The sequence below is a fragment of the Heterodontus francisci genome, chromosome 8 (assembly GCF_036365525.1).
Source record: "Heterodontus francisci isolate sHetFra1 chromosome 8, sHetFra1.hap1, whole genome shotgun sequence".
Classification (NCBI taxonomy): domain Eukaryota; kingdom Metazoa; phylum Chordata; class Chondrichthyes; order Heterodontiformes; family Heterodontidae; genus Heterodontus; species Heterodontus francisci.
Window position 1 is genome coordinate 100,464,104 of NC_090378.1, and position 19,686 is coordinate 100,483,789.

Below are 19,686 nucleotides of genomic sequence, written 5' to 3' on the forward strand. Positions count from 1 at the left end.
TTGGGGGGGGGGGGGGGGTTGGGAGGAATGAAGTTGGTGAGGGTGGGGTGAGTCTTCCCAGTGGGGAGGCTAACATTGCCACTGGGAGGGGGGCCTCTGGGGGGCCATGAATTGCCCCCAAAGCAGGGACCCACCCTCCGCCCCCCCCCCCCCCCCCCAAGACCCAACGCGAAGGTTGCCAGGTCTCACCTTATGGCATCTTCACATGACAGTGGGCCCCTCTGTCCTCCACAAAATTGGAGTAGAGGCAGAAATTGGCCTAGGGTAGGAAGCTATCCTCGGCCTTCCCCACTCCAGACAAAATGGCAGGGGTCCCAGCCAACGTCAGGAATGATACCCCTTGTCATGCTGTTTGCCACCCACCTCCGTGTCCGTCTCCAAGGGCAGCATAAAATCCTGCCCCAGGACCCATATTAAGATTTTAAAAACTGTGCTAAAGACTCCAATAAGTTAGAGCTTCTATTTGACAGATATCGAGTGCACCCTCCCTTAACCCAACAGGGCCACACCCTACTACCCAAATCCAGAGAACCCCATGTGTGTGCAGGATACTTTGCTACTGATACCCACTTTAGAGAAGAGCAAGGGGGCATCACAGAGTTATATTACAGCCTCTGCAACTACCCTGGACTAAGCAGAACACTGTTCAGGCCCGAGGGGCAGAGTTTCTGTTCAGTTGCACCAGTACTTCCAGAGCAATTTGCCCAAAATGAGCCAAACCAGTGCAAAAGATTGTGGAATTTCAAGTGCACATTGTGAGCAGCACAGGACGAGACTCTGTGATCTTTTACGTCGGTTTAAAAAGCAGTGCACTGGAAACTGACTCTGTCCAAAAAACTGGTCATGCTCCGAGATCAAATTAATCACCGTGGTGACTTTCTGCTAATTGCGCCCTCTGCAGGCCTTCAAGGCAGGTTTTCATCTTTAGGTGCAAAGGTACCAATAGGTACATTTTAAAAACTTCTGGATATTAAAACATATTTAATTTACTAAGAATCTGACGGCTGTACAGCAGTAAACTAGCTGATGGTTCTGTATCATTTTTTAAAGTCACTTTTACTTATTCAAAATCAGGTTACTCATAGGTGACAAACTAGGCACTCTTATTAAAATGCTTTTACTTCTGATTTAATAAACCTGCAGCAAGTTATCACTCTTAAATATACCAAGGAGTATTTTGTAATGCAAAAAAAATTTCTTTCTAAAACGCTGTCCGTTTGCGCCAGTTCATGGCAGATTTTAGATTTGTGATTATGCGAATGAGTCTGAGCAGAAACTTGAACCATAAAATCAATTCCGAAAACTGGTTCAATTTTGAGCACAATTTGCACCGGGATTGGCAAATGTGCCCAAAGTGGAAACTCTACCCTTTGGTTCTTAATCTTTGATATCGTCTACATGAGCTTGCTGAGCACACACACCCTTAATGACCAGGCCACTTGTTGCAATAACAACAGCACGTGTCATGAGAAAAAGCCAGACGTAGCGGAAATCCAGATGATTTGGCACGGGACGAAGCCACTCAGTCTACAGTGGTTACATCACACGGATATCAACATGCCGTGTTCCACTTCAAACCACACAAGAGGGAGAAAAAGCATCCCATAGCGAGGCCAACACTACACACCTCTGAGCACCCCATCTACCGGGCACTTGCAAATCATGATAGGGAAAGGCCTCGTGTTTCCTCACTGCCAGTACGTCAGGCTTTGGCACTTCAATATGCTGCACTTTTCAGCAACAGAAAAAAGAAAGAACGGGCTGGGGCAAATGGAGATACAAATTTCCTTTTTATGTTTAAATGTTTAAATTTCAAAGAAAGCCAATTTTGTTTCTACAGCTCGTGGATCTCTCCTCCCCCCCCCCTCCCCACTCAGGGGAAGTTCTTGTTGTCCCATTTGTATTCTGCTGGTGACCACACTAAACACTCAGCTCTGGGCTGAGATAAAATCATGTCTGCTTCAATCCAACAACCATGGCCTCCAAGGACCCAGAAAATCTACTTCTGTTCAATAACTGCAACTAAAATTCAATTAGTATCAGCACAGAGACAAACGCCATGGGATCTGAGAATGCTCGCCACAAGAGGGTAAAAACAAGATTACCACGGCTTACTGAACAGGCTCCTTCCTCTCTGGCAGCCTACACCTCAGCCTGCGATGACACCAGTGGCCTCAGCCGGAGCTGCTTGTCACCAGAACTGCTACAGTAATAGGATTTCAAAACTTCTCATAGGGCAACATGTACTCCCCAATAGATCAACCTGTGTGATAGTTAAGCTGTCTTGCTGATAAATCCTTTATGTGCATATACACACACACACATTCAAACTAATACAGACACACACATAGGCACAATTGTGTGCAGATGTGTACCCAAGTGATTGTGTAAATGTGCATGAAAGGGGGAAAGGAAGCTCAGAGAATAGTCATTATTCTAAGCGTGCCCTCTGACTTCAACAATAAAAGAAATGTCTGTGAAATTATAAGAATGTGCCAACATTTTTTGAAGGAAAGTCAAAACTCCAGCATTTTGGATCTGCTTCCTTCTGAGTTTTCCCAGGTGATGTCAGCGAGCGGGAGCAGCCACCTTATCCTGAAGCTATTCTGCTCAAATCAAAGCTGGTCAGAGCCTCAGCCAGCTCTGCCAGCTGATCTTGAGCTACCCAGTCCCATTCGGTTTTCTCTCCTTGGACTTTCTGCCTCCTGAAATCACTTCGCTGACCCACCTCAGCAAGTGCTCTGAAAACAGTTCACTTTCTTCATCAAAATAGTTTTAATTTCCGTGGCTTACTGATGCCTGAAAATTTTCTCCCCGCTCACCCCCCCCCCCCACCTTCTCCACCTTTCATTTCTTCTCCTGACTGCTTCCGCTTCCTCCCTTGAAGGTGTTGCCTTGTAATGGGGTACAGTTCCAGAGAGGCCAGATGCACCTCCTCCATTAACTCATCCAAGTGAATCTTCTTCATGTCGACAGGCTATTTTCCCCCAGTACCAGCTTTCAGCTGTAAGACTGTGTAATAGCACCAGTTGTTTCTATTGTTGGACTACCAACTTCCATTTATACAGTGCCTTTAATGCAATTAAGTATTCCCAAGGTACTTCATAGAGGAGAAGCCTACAGCATGAAAGTTAGGAGATAGAAAAGGGCACATTTGAGAAGACAAGTCAGGAGGTAATGAAAACATGGATAAGGGTTGGAGCAGCAGTGAGATGTGGGCACAGGAAAGCAATACTGTGGAGGTCAAAGCAGCTGCTCTCTTTTGGATAGGGGTCTTGAAGCTCAGCTCGAGATCAAACAAGAATCAGTGGAAAGACACCTCACACAAAGACTTGGAACTATTGAAGTATCCTGCGTTTGCAAGAGTCCTGACTGAGTAAATTTTGATTACAGACATAAAATATTCTTCCCAATTGCTGGTGTTAGAGGGATGAATACAAATTTACTATGATTGCAATCAGGAGCTGAATCATTGATTTAAAAAAATCGAGAGTAAAAGGGCAACGTTAAATACACAACGACTGGTTAAATGTTTCCCACCACTGTAAACAGCTGAGCTGCACATCAGAGAGGAGAGGCTGAGCAGCAGGAGATCTGACAACTACAAACCCAGTAAAAATGAGTGCTGGACACCGAAATGTTCATTTGCAGTCTCAACACTAACAGTGGCTATATCAATTCACTGACCCCTTCAAGTTCACTGACGAAACACACACGAAGACCCATCAGGGAAACTGAAGTGGTGGGTGGGTGGGGGGGGGGGAGGGGAGATGGTGGTGGGTGCAGTGGTGGGGATGGCAATAAACTCGTAAGTAAGTGAAGTGGTGGTTCTGCTGAATGCAATGGAGAACTTTGGAGAGGGGGCAGGACATGTGCTTGCTCCATCTCACCGTATGCTGCCAATGAGTCAGGCTTCAGTGTGTCTTCAGCCCTCCATTGGTTGCAGTGTCCTCAGCTGTCTAGGCTCTAAGCTTTGGAATTCTTTCCCTAAATCTCTCTCTCCTCCTTAAAGACAGTATGTAAAACCTACCTCTTGAAGCAAATGTTTGGTAATCAGTCCTAATATTTCCTTATGTGAATTGGTGTCAAACTTTGATAATGCTGCTTGAGCTGCCTTGATGCATTATACTATCCTAAAGGTGCCATATAAATGCGAGTTGTTGTTGTTGTTGATGAAATAGAGAAAGATTCACCAGCTTGCAAGGGAAGACTATTGCTAGGGACAAAGTGCAGGAGGCTGGAGCTGAGAGAAGTGGTGCCTGCAAGGTATTCAGTTCTTCACATATAGGTGACATATTTGGTTTTAAATGGGCTGTTAGCAATCTTGCTCTTTGTAGTTTCTGCATTTTTCCCCCTTATTGAAACACTCCTTTTTTGTGATAAGACAATCCAAAATATTAACTTTTAAAGTGTGAAATGAAAAATGCACCAGTTCCTTTTTTATTCATTGTCATATCAAAGAATTTTCATCTCTCGACTGGAAAGATTTGTTACCGGGATCAGACTGACCTCCCTGAAGAGCTGGATTCCTCTTTTCCTTTTCTTCTGGATATATTTCCCTTGTTTTTAAATCATTCACTTTGCCAGCAGACAAAACCCATTCATATCAGCTAATGTCCTTTGTATGTGACTAACGACCGTGCAGACAGTGGCTGAAAAGGTCAAGGCGTCAATTCTGTGACCACTTACCAGCCTTCAAGGAGGTCGGGCGTTCAAGTCTCAATAAATGGCTGGACTCGACATCCCAGCTGGACGAGCGGGTGGGGGGTTGGGCACCTTGATGGGACATTATCAGAGCTGTCAGAGGGTCCCGTAGCCTCCTGCCAGTACGCAGAGCTGTCCAGCTGCAAAGGTCATGTATGTGGATCAGTGTCGAAGCTGAACTCTGCTCACACAGAGGCGGAGGAACCAGCTACCCTGGGTATTCATGCCACTGAACTTCAATCCGAGAATGGGGACTTGATGGGATAGTGTTGGCAACTGGAAGCTCCAATTAACTGGTGGCTTTTACCAACTCAAAGGCTGGGGTACCAGGATGGAATTGCAAGTGCTCCTAAAAGTTGGTGCCCCAGAACTCAACATGTTCTACCTCACTCCAGAGTTAAGCTACAGAGTTAGCCACTGGCCCAAAGCCAAAACTGTCTCACAGTGGGGCTGACTGTGCACATTGTAGCTAGTCTGCTAAAACCTGTGTGAATTCAGGTAACAGGTCATTTGCACTAACTCTCAATTCCAAGTCACGATAGACTGAATGGCCTCCTTCTGTGCTCCTTCTATGAAGAGAGGAGTCAGCTTGGGTGGGAATGGATAACAAGCTAGAAAATTAAATTCGTGTCTCAGATGCTATTTTAGTCACCTTCAAGCCCCTTTAGTGTCACTCCTCAAGACTTAATTACTGTCACTCGGAGACCATCTTGTACATTATACAGCTGCCTATATTCATTACTGAATCTTCATCACTAATGCTATTGCTACGGAGCAATAGCACAGCACGTCCTGGAATAGCAAGTTATACTGAATGCTGGCCTGCAGAGGAGTTCACCACCACTGTGGCAAAAAAAATGTGTATGAAAAGTGGAGATGCAACTTAGTTTCCAAAAAGATCAGCCAGCTCACCATCTCCTACTTGCGCCTGAACCATGCTGAGTGTGGGGAGCAGTGGCAGTCCCAGATCCAGCTGTGCCACAGCTGGAAGTGTGATCACGTGATGTGCTGAACTACTGGCTACTTCAGGTCACCGCTATTAAAGCGGAATATAACACACACTCCTTTTGACCATTGCCAGTCGGAGTCATTTTACAGCACCGAGAATGGGGAAAGGCAGCAATTCAATAAGAGCAGGGAGAGTGGGAGAGGCTTCACTGTAAACACAGCGCTGAGAGAGGAGGAGACAGTGATTCAAAAAGAGCACCGAGAGTAGGGAGAGGCTTCATTGTAAACACAGCACCGAGAGCGGGGACAGGCTATCCTCTAACCTCTAGCCTATCCGATCCTATTCAGTTCAGTAGAATCAGCCCATTCAGGGAAAATCATGTGTGTCATCACAGGGAGGCAGGTAGGTGATTGGTTGCTGAAGAGGCTAGCTGTTTGGTGAGTGGTTAAGGTCTATTCTATTCCTAACATTTAAAATAGTACAGGAACCGGTGGTAAGATTAATAAAAATATATTAAAAAGAAAAACAAAATAAATAATTTCGCAAAATCTGGGCTGCACAGTGGCGCAGTGGTTAGCACTGCGGCCTCACAGCTCCAGCGACCCGGGTTCGGTTCTGGGTACTGTCTGTGCGGAGTTTGCAAGTTCTCCCTGTGACTGCGTGGGTTTCTACCGGGTGCTCTGGTTTCCTCCCACAGCCAAAGACTTGCAGGTTGATAGGTAAATTGGCCATTGCAAATTGCCCCTAGTGTCGGTAGATGGTAGGAGAATTGAGGGAAGGTGGGGATGTGGTAGGGAATATGGGATTAATGTAGGATCAGTATAAAATGGGTAGTTGATGGTCAGCACAGACTTGGTGGGCTGAAGGGCCTGTTTCAGTGCTGTATCGCTCTATGACTAAAATAATTAATTAGTTAATTAAAGCACATTAAAGATGGCAGGACAGGTGATATGTCACAGCTGCAGCATGTGGGAGCTCCTGGATGCCAGTGTGATCCTGGGCAAGCACGTCTGCAGTAAGTGTTTATGGCTCGAGGAGTTTCGGCTCAGAGTTATTGAGCTGGAGGCCGAGCTGCACACACTGTGACACATCGGGAGGGGGAAAGTTACCTGGAGGCAGTCACCACCCCCTTAGAATACAGTCTTCTGAGTTGGTCAGTGGTCAGGGACAGGAGAGTGTGGCTGCAGCTGAGGCAGGTAAAGGGATCCAGAGGGCAGGAGTGCAGGAGCCTCAGCCTGTGCAATTATCCAACAGATTTGAGGATCTTTCAGCTTGTTTGGAAGAGAGTGGAGGCTGCAGGGTGGATGAGCAACCTGACCATGGCACCATGGTACAGGAAGCCATTCAAGTGGGGGGAGCAAAAAGGAATGTAGGGGTAGTAGAGTGAGGGGGATTGACACTGTTCTCTGCAGCAAAGAGCGAGAGTCCAGACAGCTGTGTTGCCTGCCCGGTTCCAGGGTTTGAGACATCTGCTCAAGGCTGCAACGGAACTTACACTGGAGGGGGAGGATCCAGTCGTCGTGGTCCAGTAAGGTACCAATGACATAGACATGACAAGGAAAGAGGTTCTGCTTAGTCAGTATGAGGAGATAGGCACCAAATTAAGAAGCAGAATCTCAAAGGTAATAATCTCTTGATTATTACCTGAGCCACATGCAAATTGGCTAATGTCAAATAAGATGAGAGAAATGAATGTGTGACTCAAATACAGGTGCTCCTCAGGGTAGTGCCCTAGGACCATCATCTTTAGCTGCTTCCTCAGTGATCTTCTTTCAATCATAAGGTCAGAACTGGGGATGTTCGCTGATGATTGCACAATGTTCAGCACCATTCATGACTCCTCAGGTACTGAAGTAGTCCGTGTAGAAATGCAGCAAGACCTGGACAATATCCAGGCTTGGGCTGTTAAGTAGCAAGTAACATTCGCACCACACAAGTGCCAGGCAATGACCATCTCCAATGGGAGAGAATCTAACCATCTCACCTTGACATTCAATGGCATGATAATCGCTGAATCCCCCACCATCAACCTCCCGGGGATTACCATTGACCAGGAACTGAACTGGAGTAGCCACATAAATACTGTGGCTACAAGAGCAGGTCAGAGGCTAGGAATCACTGCGGTGAGTAACTCACGTCCTGACTCCCCAAAGCCTGTCCACCATCTACAAGGCACAAGTCAGGAGTGTGATGGAATACTCTCCACTTGCCTGGATGGGTGCAGCTCCAACAACACCATCCAGGACAAAGCAGCCCACTTGATTGGCACCCCATCCACAAATATTCATTCCCTCTACCACTGACACACAGTGGCAGCAGTGTGTACCATCTACAAGATGCACTGCAGCAACGCACCAAGGCTCCTTCGACCTTCGAAACCCATGACCTCTACTACCCAGAAGGATAAGGGCAGCAGATGCGTGGGAACGCCACCATCTGCAAGCTCCCCTCCAAGCCACACACCATCCTGACTTGGAACTATATCACCGTTCCTTCACTGTCGCTGGATCAAAATCCTGGAACTATCTTCCTAACAGCACTGTCACTGTACCTACACTACATGGACTGCAGCGGTTCAAGAAGGCAGCTCCCCACCACCTTCTCATGGGCAATTAGGGATGGGCAATAAATGCTGGCCTGGCCAGTAATGCCCACGTCCCATGAAATGAATTTAAAAAAGTGGATTCCGGTGCATGGGGCACTGGCACCAGTACTGGGGAAAGTGGTGGCTGTAGAGTTGGGATGCTCTACACCTGAACCATGCTGGGACCAGTGTTCTAGTGAGCCGCATAACTAGGGAAGTAGAAAGGGTCTTAAAGTAAATAGCGGGGGCAAGAGGTCAATTTTGGGAAGATATGGTAAATCAAAGAGTAGAGACAAGGCATGAGAGAAAGGTATTAATACGGAAAATGATAGACTGTGACAGGAAGTGACAGTAAGTACAAATCTGAGTAAATCAACAGATAAGGTTAGAGATTACAAAAATAATAAAAGGTCAAAACTAAAGGCTCTGTCTAAATGCACGTAGCATTCGAAACAAAACAGATGAAGAGATAGAAATAAATAAGTACGATCTGATAGCCATTACAGAGATATGACTGCAGGATGACATAGATTCGGACCTGAATATTGAAGGGTACATGACATTTAGGAAGGACAGGAAGCTAGAAAAAGGTGCAAGAGTGGCTCTGCCAATTAATGATGGAATTAGCACAATTGAGAGGGTTGACCTAATTTCAGGAAACCAGGATGTAAAAACGGTTTGGGTAGAGATGTGAAATGATAAAGGCAAGAAGTCACTTGTGGGAGTGGTGTACAGGCCCCCTGACAGTTATTACATTGTAGGACAGGGTATAAAGGAAGAAATAACGGCAGCTTGTCAGAAAGGTACGGTGATAATCATAGAGTCATTGAGTTATACAGCACAGGAACAGGCCCTTTGGCCCATCGTGTCTGCGCCGGCCATCAAGCCTATCTATTCTAATCCCATTTTCCAGCACTTGGCCCGTAGCCTTGTATGCTATGGCGTTTCAAGTGCTCATCTAAATACTTCTTAAATGTTGTGAGGGTTCCTGCCGCTACCACCACTTCAGGCAGTATGTCCCAGATTCCAACCACCCTTTGGGTGAAAATTTTTTTCCTCAAATCCCCTCTAAACCTCCTGCCCCTTACCTTAAATCTATGCCCCCTAGTTATTGACACTTCCACTGAGGTAAAAAGTTTCTTCCTATCTATCCTATCTATGCCCCTCATAATTTTGTATACATCAATCATGTCTCCCCTCAGCCTTCTCTGCTGTAAGGAAAACAATCCAACCTATCCAGTCTCCCTTCATAGCTGAAATGCTCCAATCAACATTCTGGTGAATCTCCTCTGCACTCTCTCCAGTGCAATCACATTATTCTTATAGTGTGGTGCCCAGAACTGTACACAGTACTCCATCTGTGGCCTAACTAGCGTTTTATACAGCTCCATCATAACCTCCCTGCTCTTATATTCTATGCCTCAGCTAATCAAGGCAAGTATCTCATATGCCTTGCTAACCACTTTATCTACCTGTGCTGCTGCCTTCAGTGATCTATGGACAAGTACACAAAGGCCCCTCCGACTCTTTGTACTTCCTAGGGTCCTACCGTCCATTGTATATTCCCTTGCCTTGTTAGTCCTCTCAAAACCTCACACTTCTCAAGATTAAATTCCATTTGCCACTGCTCTGCCCATCTTACCAGCCCATCTATATTGTCCTGTAATCTAAGGCTTTCCGCCTCATTATTTGCGACACTACCAATTTTTGTGTCATGGGGGATTTTAATCAACAAATAGACTGGAAAAATTAGATGGGCAAAGGTAGTCTAGCTGAGGAGTTTATAGAATGTTTTCGGGATAGTTTCTTGGAACAGCACGTTCTGGAGCCAACCAGAGAGCAGGCTATACTGGACCTGGTATTGTGCAACAAGATAGGATTAATTGATGACCTCATAGTGAAGGCATCCTTAGGCATCAACAATCATAATATGATTGAATTTTACATTCAGTTTGAGGGAGAGAAGATGGGTCCAAGACCTGTATTCTAAATTTAAATAAGGGCAATTATGAAGGCATGAAAGCAGAGCTAGCAAAAGTGAACTGGCAAATTAGGTTAAGGGATAGGTCAATACAGATGGAGTGGCAGACATTTACGGAGATATTTCAGAATACAAAGAATAGATAAATTCCAACGAGAACGAAAAATTCCAAGGGGAGGACTCATCAACCGTGGTTAACTAAAACAGTTAAATATGATATCAAACTTAAAGAAAAAGCATATAATTATGCAAAGGTGGATGGCAGGTCAGAATATTGGACAGAATATAAAAAAACAACAGAGAATGACTAAAAGATTGATAAGGAAGGAAATCTTAGAGAATGAGAGAAAGCTAGCTAGATATATAAAGACAGATAGTAAGAGTTTCTATAGATATTTAAAAAGCAAAGAGCTAACAAAGTGAGCATTGGTCTTATAGAAAGTGAGTCTTGGGAATTAATAATGGATAATAAGGAGATGGCAGATGAATTGAACAGGTATTTTGCATTGGTCTTCACTATAGAGAATACAAGTAACATTCCAGAATTAGCTGTAAGTCAGGAAATGGAAGGGACGGAAGAACTCAAGAAAATTACAATCACCAGGGATTGGTACTCAGCAAATAGTTGGAGCTGCGGGCTGGCAAGTCCCTGGTTCCTGATGGACTTCGTCCGAGGATCCTAAAAGAAGTGGCTAGTGAGATAGTTGATGCGTGGTTTGATTTTCCAAAATTCTCTCGATTCAAGGAAGGTTCCGTTAGATTAGAAAATAGTGAATGTAACTCCTTCATTCAAAAAGGGAGGGAGACAGAAAGTAGGAAACTACAGGCCAGTTAGCTTAACATCTGTCATAGGGAAAATGTTAGAAGCGATTATTCAAGACGTTACAGCAGGGCATTTAGAAAAATTCAAGGCAATCAGGCAGAGTTAACATGGTTTTGTGAAAGGGAAATCATATTTAACAAGATCTGGCAAATGCAGTATAATGTGGGAAAATGTGAAATTGTGCATTTTGGCAGGAAGAATAAAAAAGAAGTGCACATTATCTAAATGGTGAGAGATTACAGAGCTCTGAGACGCAGAGGGATCTGGGTGTCCTAGTGCATGAATCGCAAAAGATTAGCATGCAGGTATAGCAAGTAATCAGGAAAGCTAATAGAATATTATCATTTATTGCGAGGAGAATTGAATACAAAAGTAGGTAGGTTATGCTTAAGTTATACAGGGCATTGGTGAGACCACATCTGGAGTGCTGTGTACAGTATTGGTCTCCTTATTTACGGAAGGAAGCAGTTCAGTGAAGGTTTACGAGATTAATACCTTGAATCGGCAGGTTATCTTATGAGGAAAGGTTGGACAGGCTAGGCTTATATCCATTAGAGTTTAGAAGAGAAAGAGGCGACTTGATTGAAACATATAAGATCCTGAGGGGTCTTGACAGAGTCGATGTGGAAAAGATGTTTCCCCTTGTGGAAGCATCTAGAACTAGGGGTCACTGTTTAAAAATAAGGGTTGTGAGTCTTTGGAATTCTCTTCCTCAAAAGGCGGTGGAAGCAGAGTCTTTGAATATTTTTAAGGTAGAGGTAGATAGATTCTTGATAAGCAAGGGGGTGAAAGGTTATCGGGGGTAGGCGGGAATGTGGAGTAATCAGTTCAACCATGAACTTACTGAATGGCGGAGTAGGCTTGAGGGGCCGAGTGGCCTATTCCTGCTCCTAATTCATATATTCGCTTCTATAATGAGTGGATTGCTTGTTCATTGAAAATATTCAATCAGATTTTGGAAAAATTATCAATGACTGCCTCCTTTAACCCACTGTAGGTTTGCCAACAAAAACAACAATGACTTGACTTCAAAGGTAGTTCATTGACTGTGTCGTGCTTTGGAGCGTCCTGAGAGTGTGAAAGTGCCAAGTGCCAATGCCTTCTTCCATAACGTTTTTAAAGAACAATAATTGTTCCCATGTTCTCGTAAAAAAGCAGGCCCTGCCTCTGGAACAAACTCTGATTCTGTCAGCAAATTCCAATGATTTGGAAAAGGTTGGGGCTCACGATAATAGACGAAGCTCTCAATGGAAAATTTTGTTGCCATTTAAAATTATTCTTGAACTTTTCTCAGCTAGAGGAGGAATTCCTGGAGTGCGTATGTGTTAGGTTTTTGGACCAATACGTTGAGGAACCAACTAGAGAACAGGCCATCCTAGACTGGGCATTGCGTAATGAGAAAGGATTAGTTAACAATCTTGTTGTGTGGGGTCCCTTGGGGAAGAGCGCCCATAACATGATAGAATTCTTCATTAAGATGCAGAGTGAGAGAGTTGATTCCGAGACTAGGGTCCTGAATCTAAATAAAGGAAACTATGAAGGTATGAGGCGCGAGTTGGCTATGATAGATTGGGGAATGTTACTTAAAGGGTTGGCATTGGATAGGCAATGGCTAGCATTTCAAGAGCACAGGATGAATTACAACAATTGTTCATTCCTGTCTGGCGCAAAAATAAAACAGAAAGGGTAGCTAAACCATGGCTTACAAAAGAAGTTAGGCATAGTATTAGATCCAAGGAGGAGAAATATAAAATGGCCAGAACAAGCAGCAAACCTGAGGATTGGGAGCAGTTTAGAATTCAGCAAAGGAGGAAAAAGGAATTGAATGGGAAGGGGAAAATAGAGTATGAGAGTAAGCTTGCAGAGAACATAAAAACTGACTGTAAAAGCTTCTATAGATAGGTGAAGAGAAAAGGATTAGTGTAGACAAATGTGGGTTCCTTACAGTCAGAAACAGGGGAATTTATAATGGCAGACCAATTAAATACATACTTTGGTTCTGTCTTAACAAAGGAGGACACAATTTACCTCCCAGAAATGTTGGGGATCATAGGGTCTAGTGAGAAGGAGGATCTGTATGAAATCAGTTTTAGTAGGGAAATAGTGTTCGGGAAATTGACGGGATTGAAGGCCGATAAATCCCCAGTGCCTGATCATCTACATCCCAGAGTATTTAAGGAAGTGGCCCGAGAAATAGTAGATGCATTGCTGGCCATTTTCAAAATTCTATAGACTCTGGAACAGTTCCAACGGATTGGAGGGTAGCTAATGTAACCCCACTTTTTAAAAAAGGAGGTAGAGAGAAAGCAGGTAATTATAGACTGGTTAGCCTGACATCAGTAGTGGGGAAAATGCGAGAGTCCATTCTAAAAGATGTAATAGCAGAGCACTTGGAAAACAATTACAGATCAGACAAAGTCAACATGGAATTATGAAAGGGAAATCATGCTTGACAAATCTACTGGAATTTTTTGAGGATGTAACTAGTAGAATAGATAAGGGAGAATCAGTGGATGAGGTGTATTTGGACTTCCAGAAGGCTTTCAATAAGGTCCCACATAAGAGATTAGTGTGCAAAATTAAAGCACATGGGATTGGGGGTAAAGTACTGACATGGATAGAGAACTGGTTGGCAGACAGGAAACAAAGAGTAGGAATAAACGGGTCTTTTCCGAGTGGCAGGCAGTGACTAGTGGGGTACTGCAGGGATCGGTGCTAGGACCCCAGCTATTCACAATATATATTGATATAGATGAGGGAATTAAATGTAATATATCCAAGTTTGCAGACAACACAAAGCTGGGTGGGAGTGTGAAATGTGACGAGGATGCAAAGAAGCTCCAGTGTGATTTGGACAGGTCGAGTGAGTGGGCAAATACATGGCAGATGCAGTGTAATGTGGATAAATGTGAGGTTATCCACTTTGATGGCAAAAACAGGAAGGCAGATTATTGTCTGAATGGCGACAGATTGGGAAAGAGGGAGGTGCAGTGAGACCTGGGTGTCCTTGTGCACCAGTCGCTGAAAATAAGCATGCAGGTGCAGAAGGCAGTTAAGAAGGCAAATGGTATGCTGGCCTTCATAGCAAGAGGATTCGAGTACAGGAGGAAGGATGTCTTGCTGCAATTATACAAGACCTTGGTGAGACAACATGTGGAGTATTGTGTGCAGTTTTGGTCTCCTTATCTGAGGAAGGATGTTCTTGCTATGGAGGGAGTATAGCGAAGGTTCACCAGACTGATTCCTGGGATGGCAGGACTGACGTATGAGGAGAGATTGGGTCCATTAGGCTTGTATTCATTAGAGTTTAGAAGAATGAGAGAGGAGCTCATAGAAACCTACAAAATTCTAACAGGACTGGACAGACTAGATGCAGGAAGGATGTTTCTGATGGCGGGGGAGTCCAGGACAAGGGGTCACAGTCTAAGGATAAGGGGTAAGCCATTTAGGACTGAGATAAGGAGAGATTTCTTCACTCAGAAAGTGGTGAACCTGTGGAATTCTCTACCACAGAAAGCAGTTGAGGCCAAATCATTAAATATATTCAAGAAAGAGTTAGATATAGTTCTTAGGGCTAAAGGGATCAAGGGATACAGAGAGAAAGCGGGAAAAGGGTACTGAGTTTGGATGATCAGCCATGATCGTATTGAATGGCAGTCCAGGCTCAAAGGGCCGAATGGCCTACACCTGCTCCTATTTTTCTATGTTTCTAAAGTCTGAAGGTTCATGCTTTCCAAAAGTTTTTTCAACAAAAAGGAAAGCGGTTATGTGGCATGGTGTCAGGCTTCTCTACAATATTCCAAGCACGCAGAACTTATAAACGACTGGCACCGAGGCGTAACAAATATTATACATTTGATATATCCGATATCTGTGCTCCTCAAAGTCTGGCTTCTTGTGCATCCCCAATTTTAATCCTTCCACCATTCGTGGCCCCACCCTCTGGAATACCCTCCTTAAACCTCTCCGCCTCTCTACCTCATTTTCCTTCTTTAAGAAACTCCTTAAAACCTACCCCTTTGACTAAGCTTTTCATCATGTGACCTAATGGACTGGATTTTACAGGCCCCCCTGACATCGGGGGTCATGGCGGGCGGGCCTGGAACATGCCTCTGGGCGAGGCCTACCATGGGCTTCGAAGCCGGGAAGGCCCGGCCCCATATTGCCAGCGGTGGCGAGGTCTCATGGCGGCCTCCCTGTCGTTCGGTGATAGGACCAACATTACCACAGTCAAAAGAATGCTGATCAATGAATGAAATACTTACCCACTCCTGCCGTCCATTCTGGTTCCATATGGGTGGCGGCAGGCAGCATTACCACGCCTTCGGATCTCCATTTGGAGATCCGATGCAGGACACTGGTGGGGGGAACAGATAAGTATTTCAGTGTGCAGGTTGGGGTGTGGGGAGTGGGGAAGAACTATTCTGATTGGTGGAGGGGAGAGTGGGAAGGGGTTGAAGTTAAAAGTTATTGAACTTTGGGTTGGTGGGAAAGGTCAGGTACACAAGATAAGTATTTTGGGAGGTGAGAGCAGAACAAATTAACTAAATTGATATTGGGGGGGGGGCTGGTGGGAGAGGGGATAGAAACATTTCATTATTTTTAAAATTTAAATCTAAAGTGTTTATTCCATTGAAAATTTTAATTAAATGTAAGGGCTGGAAGCCCTTTAAAAATGGTGTTGGTGCCTGCACAGTGGTGCCGGACGCCATTGCTGCGGACAGACTGCCCACCCCCTGCACATCATCTGGCGCGGTGAGGGGGGCAGCAGGGCGGTCCGCTCCAGCCATGTAAATGAACTGCCGCATTTAATACTGCGGTGGCTCCACGGAGTAAAGCCCGCGCGTGCGTACCGCCATCTTTGAGGCTTGCCACCGTGCTTGTAAAATCAGCCCAATATCTACTTTAGTGGCTCAGTGTCATACTTGGTTTTATAACGCTCCTGTGAAGCCTTGGTTCATTTTATTACATCAAAGGTGCTATATAAATATAAGTTGTTGCTGTTGATCATTTAAATTTGTAACTTTTCCTCAAACAACCCTTTTCTATTTCGTATTCTATGGACCTGTGGCTCAACTTGTTTTTAAATCCATTAGCGGTAAAACAAAAATGTAGACACCATTTCCTGCAGCAAAGCCAGATTTATATTTGCACTGACTGCATCATGAAGGTGATCAGAGATACAAAGGATAACTTTACATCTACATTACTTATGCTACAATGAAATTTGTAACTGTTGATGTTTTTATTCTGTTAGAAACCTTACTTTGACTTCACTGTCAGCAGGTGGAAGGGCAAGCCATGGAAATAATATTCTGCCAAAAGGTATTTTGAGAAGTTTAATTTTTGATTAATTGCTAGATCTAGGTTGCTGCTCATGTTTGATTTGTTGCCAGTTTGCTCATTTTGATTTGTACATTTACTAGCTTCTAATTATTGATTTTATTGTTGTTTTGAGAAAATGAAACCTAGACGAACCAAAAAGTGCGACATTGAAATTTGCCACGAGAAGTGTTATATGATAAACAAGAAGTAATAGCATTGTATCATTTTATAATATAGACTCAATATCGTGTGCAAAATTTTATTGTTGTCTTGACACCAAGTTTGCTGAAACATTTCCTCACAATCAAGTCAGCTATTGAACTGAAAGTCACAGTGTCGTTCTCAGTCAGTCTTGCTGAAGAAACAGAAACTTCGTACAGTCACACAGTGAGTAACCCTCACTCTGCTGAACAAACATTGAATAACCCTTACCCTGCAGAACAAACAGAAACTCCATACGGTCACACAGTGAGTACCCCTTACCCTGCTGTATAAAGAGAAACTCCCCACAATTGCCTAGCAAAAAACGCATACCCTGCTGAAAACAATTTCCTTGCAAAGTGCCACTGTATTCTGATATCCCACTGCAATGAAAATGGCAATCAAATTCATCCATGTCAGGAACTCTTCATTTCAAGAAAAAAAATGGAATGGATCCACCATCACAGCACTCACAAAAGGGGCAAACAGAGTGAAGGAGGCAGTTTGAAGTATTTGGATGAGATTAGCTTCACACTAGAGCTCGTTTATACGATGTCCCTTAAGCTAGCATTTGGCAGTTACATGATCATTTTATTGCTTTGTTCAGAAGTACTGTTGAATTTGATGCAGTTCAGATCCCTGTGACTCATGAATGAACACACTCTCCAACTAACCTTAGTAAGCACAGCAATGAAGTGTTTCAGAGCAGCGAGGGTATTTCCTGACAGCTCCTTATGCATTCCCACTTCCACCTTGAGAGAGTAGTAAAGTGCAGACTCCAGATCAGCCATATACACTTTGCAACTGTAAACAGGAACACAGGCAAAAATTCAGCAATACAGTTATACCTCGACACAGAGAGAGAGGAATACAGTTACACCTTGATACAGGGAGATGGATACAGCTACACCTTGACACGGATAGAGGGATACATCTACACCGTGACACAGAGAGAGTGATACAGCTACACCTCGACAGAGGGAAAGGGATACAGTTACACCTCGACACAGAGGGAGGGATATAGCTATACTTTGATACCGACAATTGGATACAGCTACACCTGTGGGCCTAAAAATCTCTCCCTGCAAAATTGGTTTGACGAGCTTCCGCGAGAAAATAAAGTGCCACAGTTCTGCAAATATTCTCGCAGTTCTCAGTTTCCATCAACAGGTTACCTCAAAAGTGGAAGATAGAGCTCCCAGCTGTAAAGTGTCATTGATCAGTCAGCTCAAGTGTTTAGCATTTCTAATTAATTCAGAGCTTGCAGTAATCCATGCCAGTTTTAGGCCCAATTTCAAAGTGAAAAATAGTTTGTATCCCTACTGGGGGGGCCAGAGATCAGACTGGTTTCATGTCCTAATACTGGTGGTTCTGTGGAAAAGATGGACAGGACAACTTGGGGTCTGGGCTCACTTGCAAATTAGAAATAATCCTAGCATGGATACTTGTGTTCTCAGCTTTGGCATAATTGGAAACCAGCCTCTGTATCCATCCTCTAGGACAGTTTACACAGAATATCTGGCCAAGACACATACATAGATAATGAATCTATTTATTTCAAGTTGAATGATGCAAGGGGTCAAATCGCTTCTCTGACTCGAGTTTCAATCAAGCCCAAGTTGAGGTTATTCCCCCATTCAACTCAATCCTGGGCCCGTCTGGTCTTCTGGATATTTCCAAAAAGAACAAAGTAATCAAAAGTCTGATTTTTAGAAGAGAAGTGCACTTTCGATTTATTTTTGTATTGCATGATGTGAAGCTATCATTTGTTGTTGAGGTTTTAGCTACATTTTGAATATCAGCAAAGTAAGCATTGGATCAACCCACTGCCCACTTCTGGGCTTGGCAAATAGGCACCAGCCCCAGCTCAAAGTGATAAGATGACAGCCTCCCCTCTCAGTGAGCTGGTTGCATTACAGCATTGCTCGTGGCCTCTTCACCCTGGCCAGGATTTTACTGGGCTATCCCCTGACCATCTGCTGATTCTGCATGGCAGCCAATCAGAGAAGTTGAGCAGAACCACCTGATTGGGGGTTTGGCAGTGGGGGGTGGGGGAGGAGGGAAATGAGTCATGGCCTCCCTCTAGTGCCAACAAGAGGTAGTACAGTACAGTCATTGCAACTCAGCTTCTACCAGGCAAGCCCAGGTTGATAACCCCGCTGCACCCCATCCCGAAAAGTACATCAGCAACTCAGCTCCCAGTGGGAATATAACAGGGTGTTGACTGGAGGAGAGGGGACGGGTACGGAGGAGGGGACGGGGACGGGGGTGGGGACTGAGAGGGCTACAGCTGTGCCCTGTCACATTTATCTTATCATTAGAAACATCTTACCTGTCCAAATCGCTCCATGGTCGCACTGTAGTCATATGTGTAGAATCCTGTGTAGTCAGCTTGTAAGCGTTACGCGTCACCCCCGGTAACCGGCGCAAGTAATACGTGTAGAAAGTGCGTGTTGGCATTTTCCTGTGGATCGGGAAGCAGCCAGTTTCAGCATAAAGCACGTTCATTGTTTCACCTCCAATCATCGCTTTTGGAATAGAAACACTTTGCTTCAGCTTCCCCAGAATCATCCCGGTCTGCGGGCTTGGCACACACCATTCCCCCAGGTGCCACTCTGTGCCCATCACTGGCAAAGTCAGCTTGCTAATGGACTGCAACATGTGTTAAGGGACAAAGGGAGGGCACTTCACCAGATCTTATCTGAAAGGTCCAGAGGGAGATGTTGGGGTAACAAAAGTAAGAGATGTGCTGGTGTTTTAAGTCAGACTTTTGTTCGTTCAAAGAGAAGCAGTCCCTGGACCTTAGTTAGATGCCCACTCTCATCCTTCAGATCGGCTCCTACACACTGGGAGACTGCCAGTAATGCATTAGTATCCCCACTGCACATGACTCCAGTGAGGGAATGTGGAGCTTATGGCAGCACTCCACATTCCAAGGGATGTGTGACAAACTCCGAAGATCCAGGAGAGAGAGCTGGAGAGGTGGAGATATTTAGGGAGGGAATTTCAGAGTTTAACGGCCTAGGCAGCTGAAGACATGGCCACCAATGGTGAAAGCAATGAAAATCAATGGTTTTTCCCACCTTATCTCTGTAACTGCCTCTAGCCCGACAACAAAC

The 19,686-nt window shown here is 44.5% G+C and overlaps 1 protein-coding gene across 3 annotated transcripts in view; it reads right to left on the reverse strand.

Annotated features, from left to right (window-relative positions):
- Window positions 1–19,686, reverse strand: part of qsox1 (quiescin Q6 sulfhydryl oxidase 1) — a 144,495-nt gene that overhangs the window by 43,909 nt on the left and 80,900 nt on the right. For 2 of the 3 annotated variants that reach the window (XM_068037832.1, XM_068037830.1), the window contains 2 exons: window positions 18,900–19,031; window positions 17,242–17,371 (listed from right to left, as the gene is read on the reverse strand). In XM_068037832.1, the coding sequence (XP_067893933.1) occupies window positions 17,242–17,371; window positions 18,900–19,031 (262 nt within the window). The remainder of the gene's footprint in view (window positions 1–17,241; window positions 17,372–18,899; window positions 19,032–19,686) is intronic. The other variant, XM_068037831.1, reaches the window with a different exon arrangement.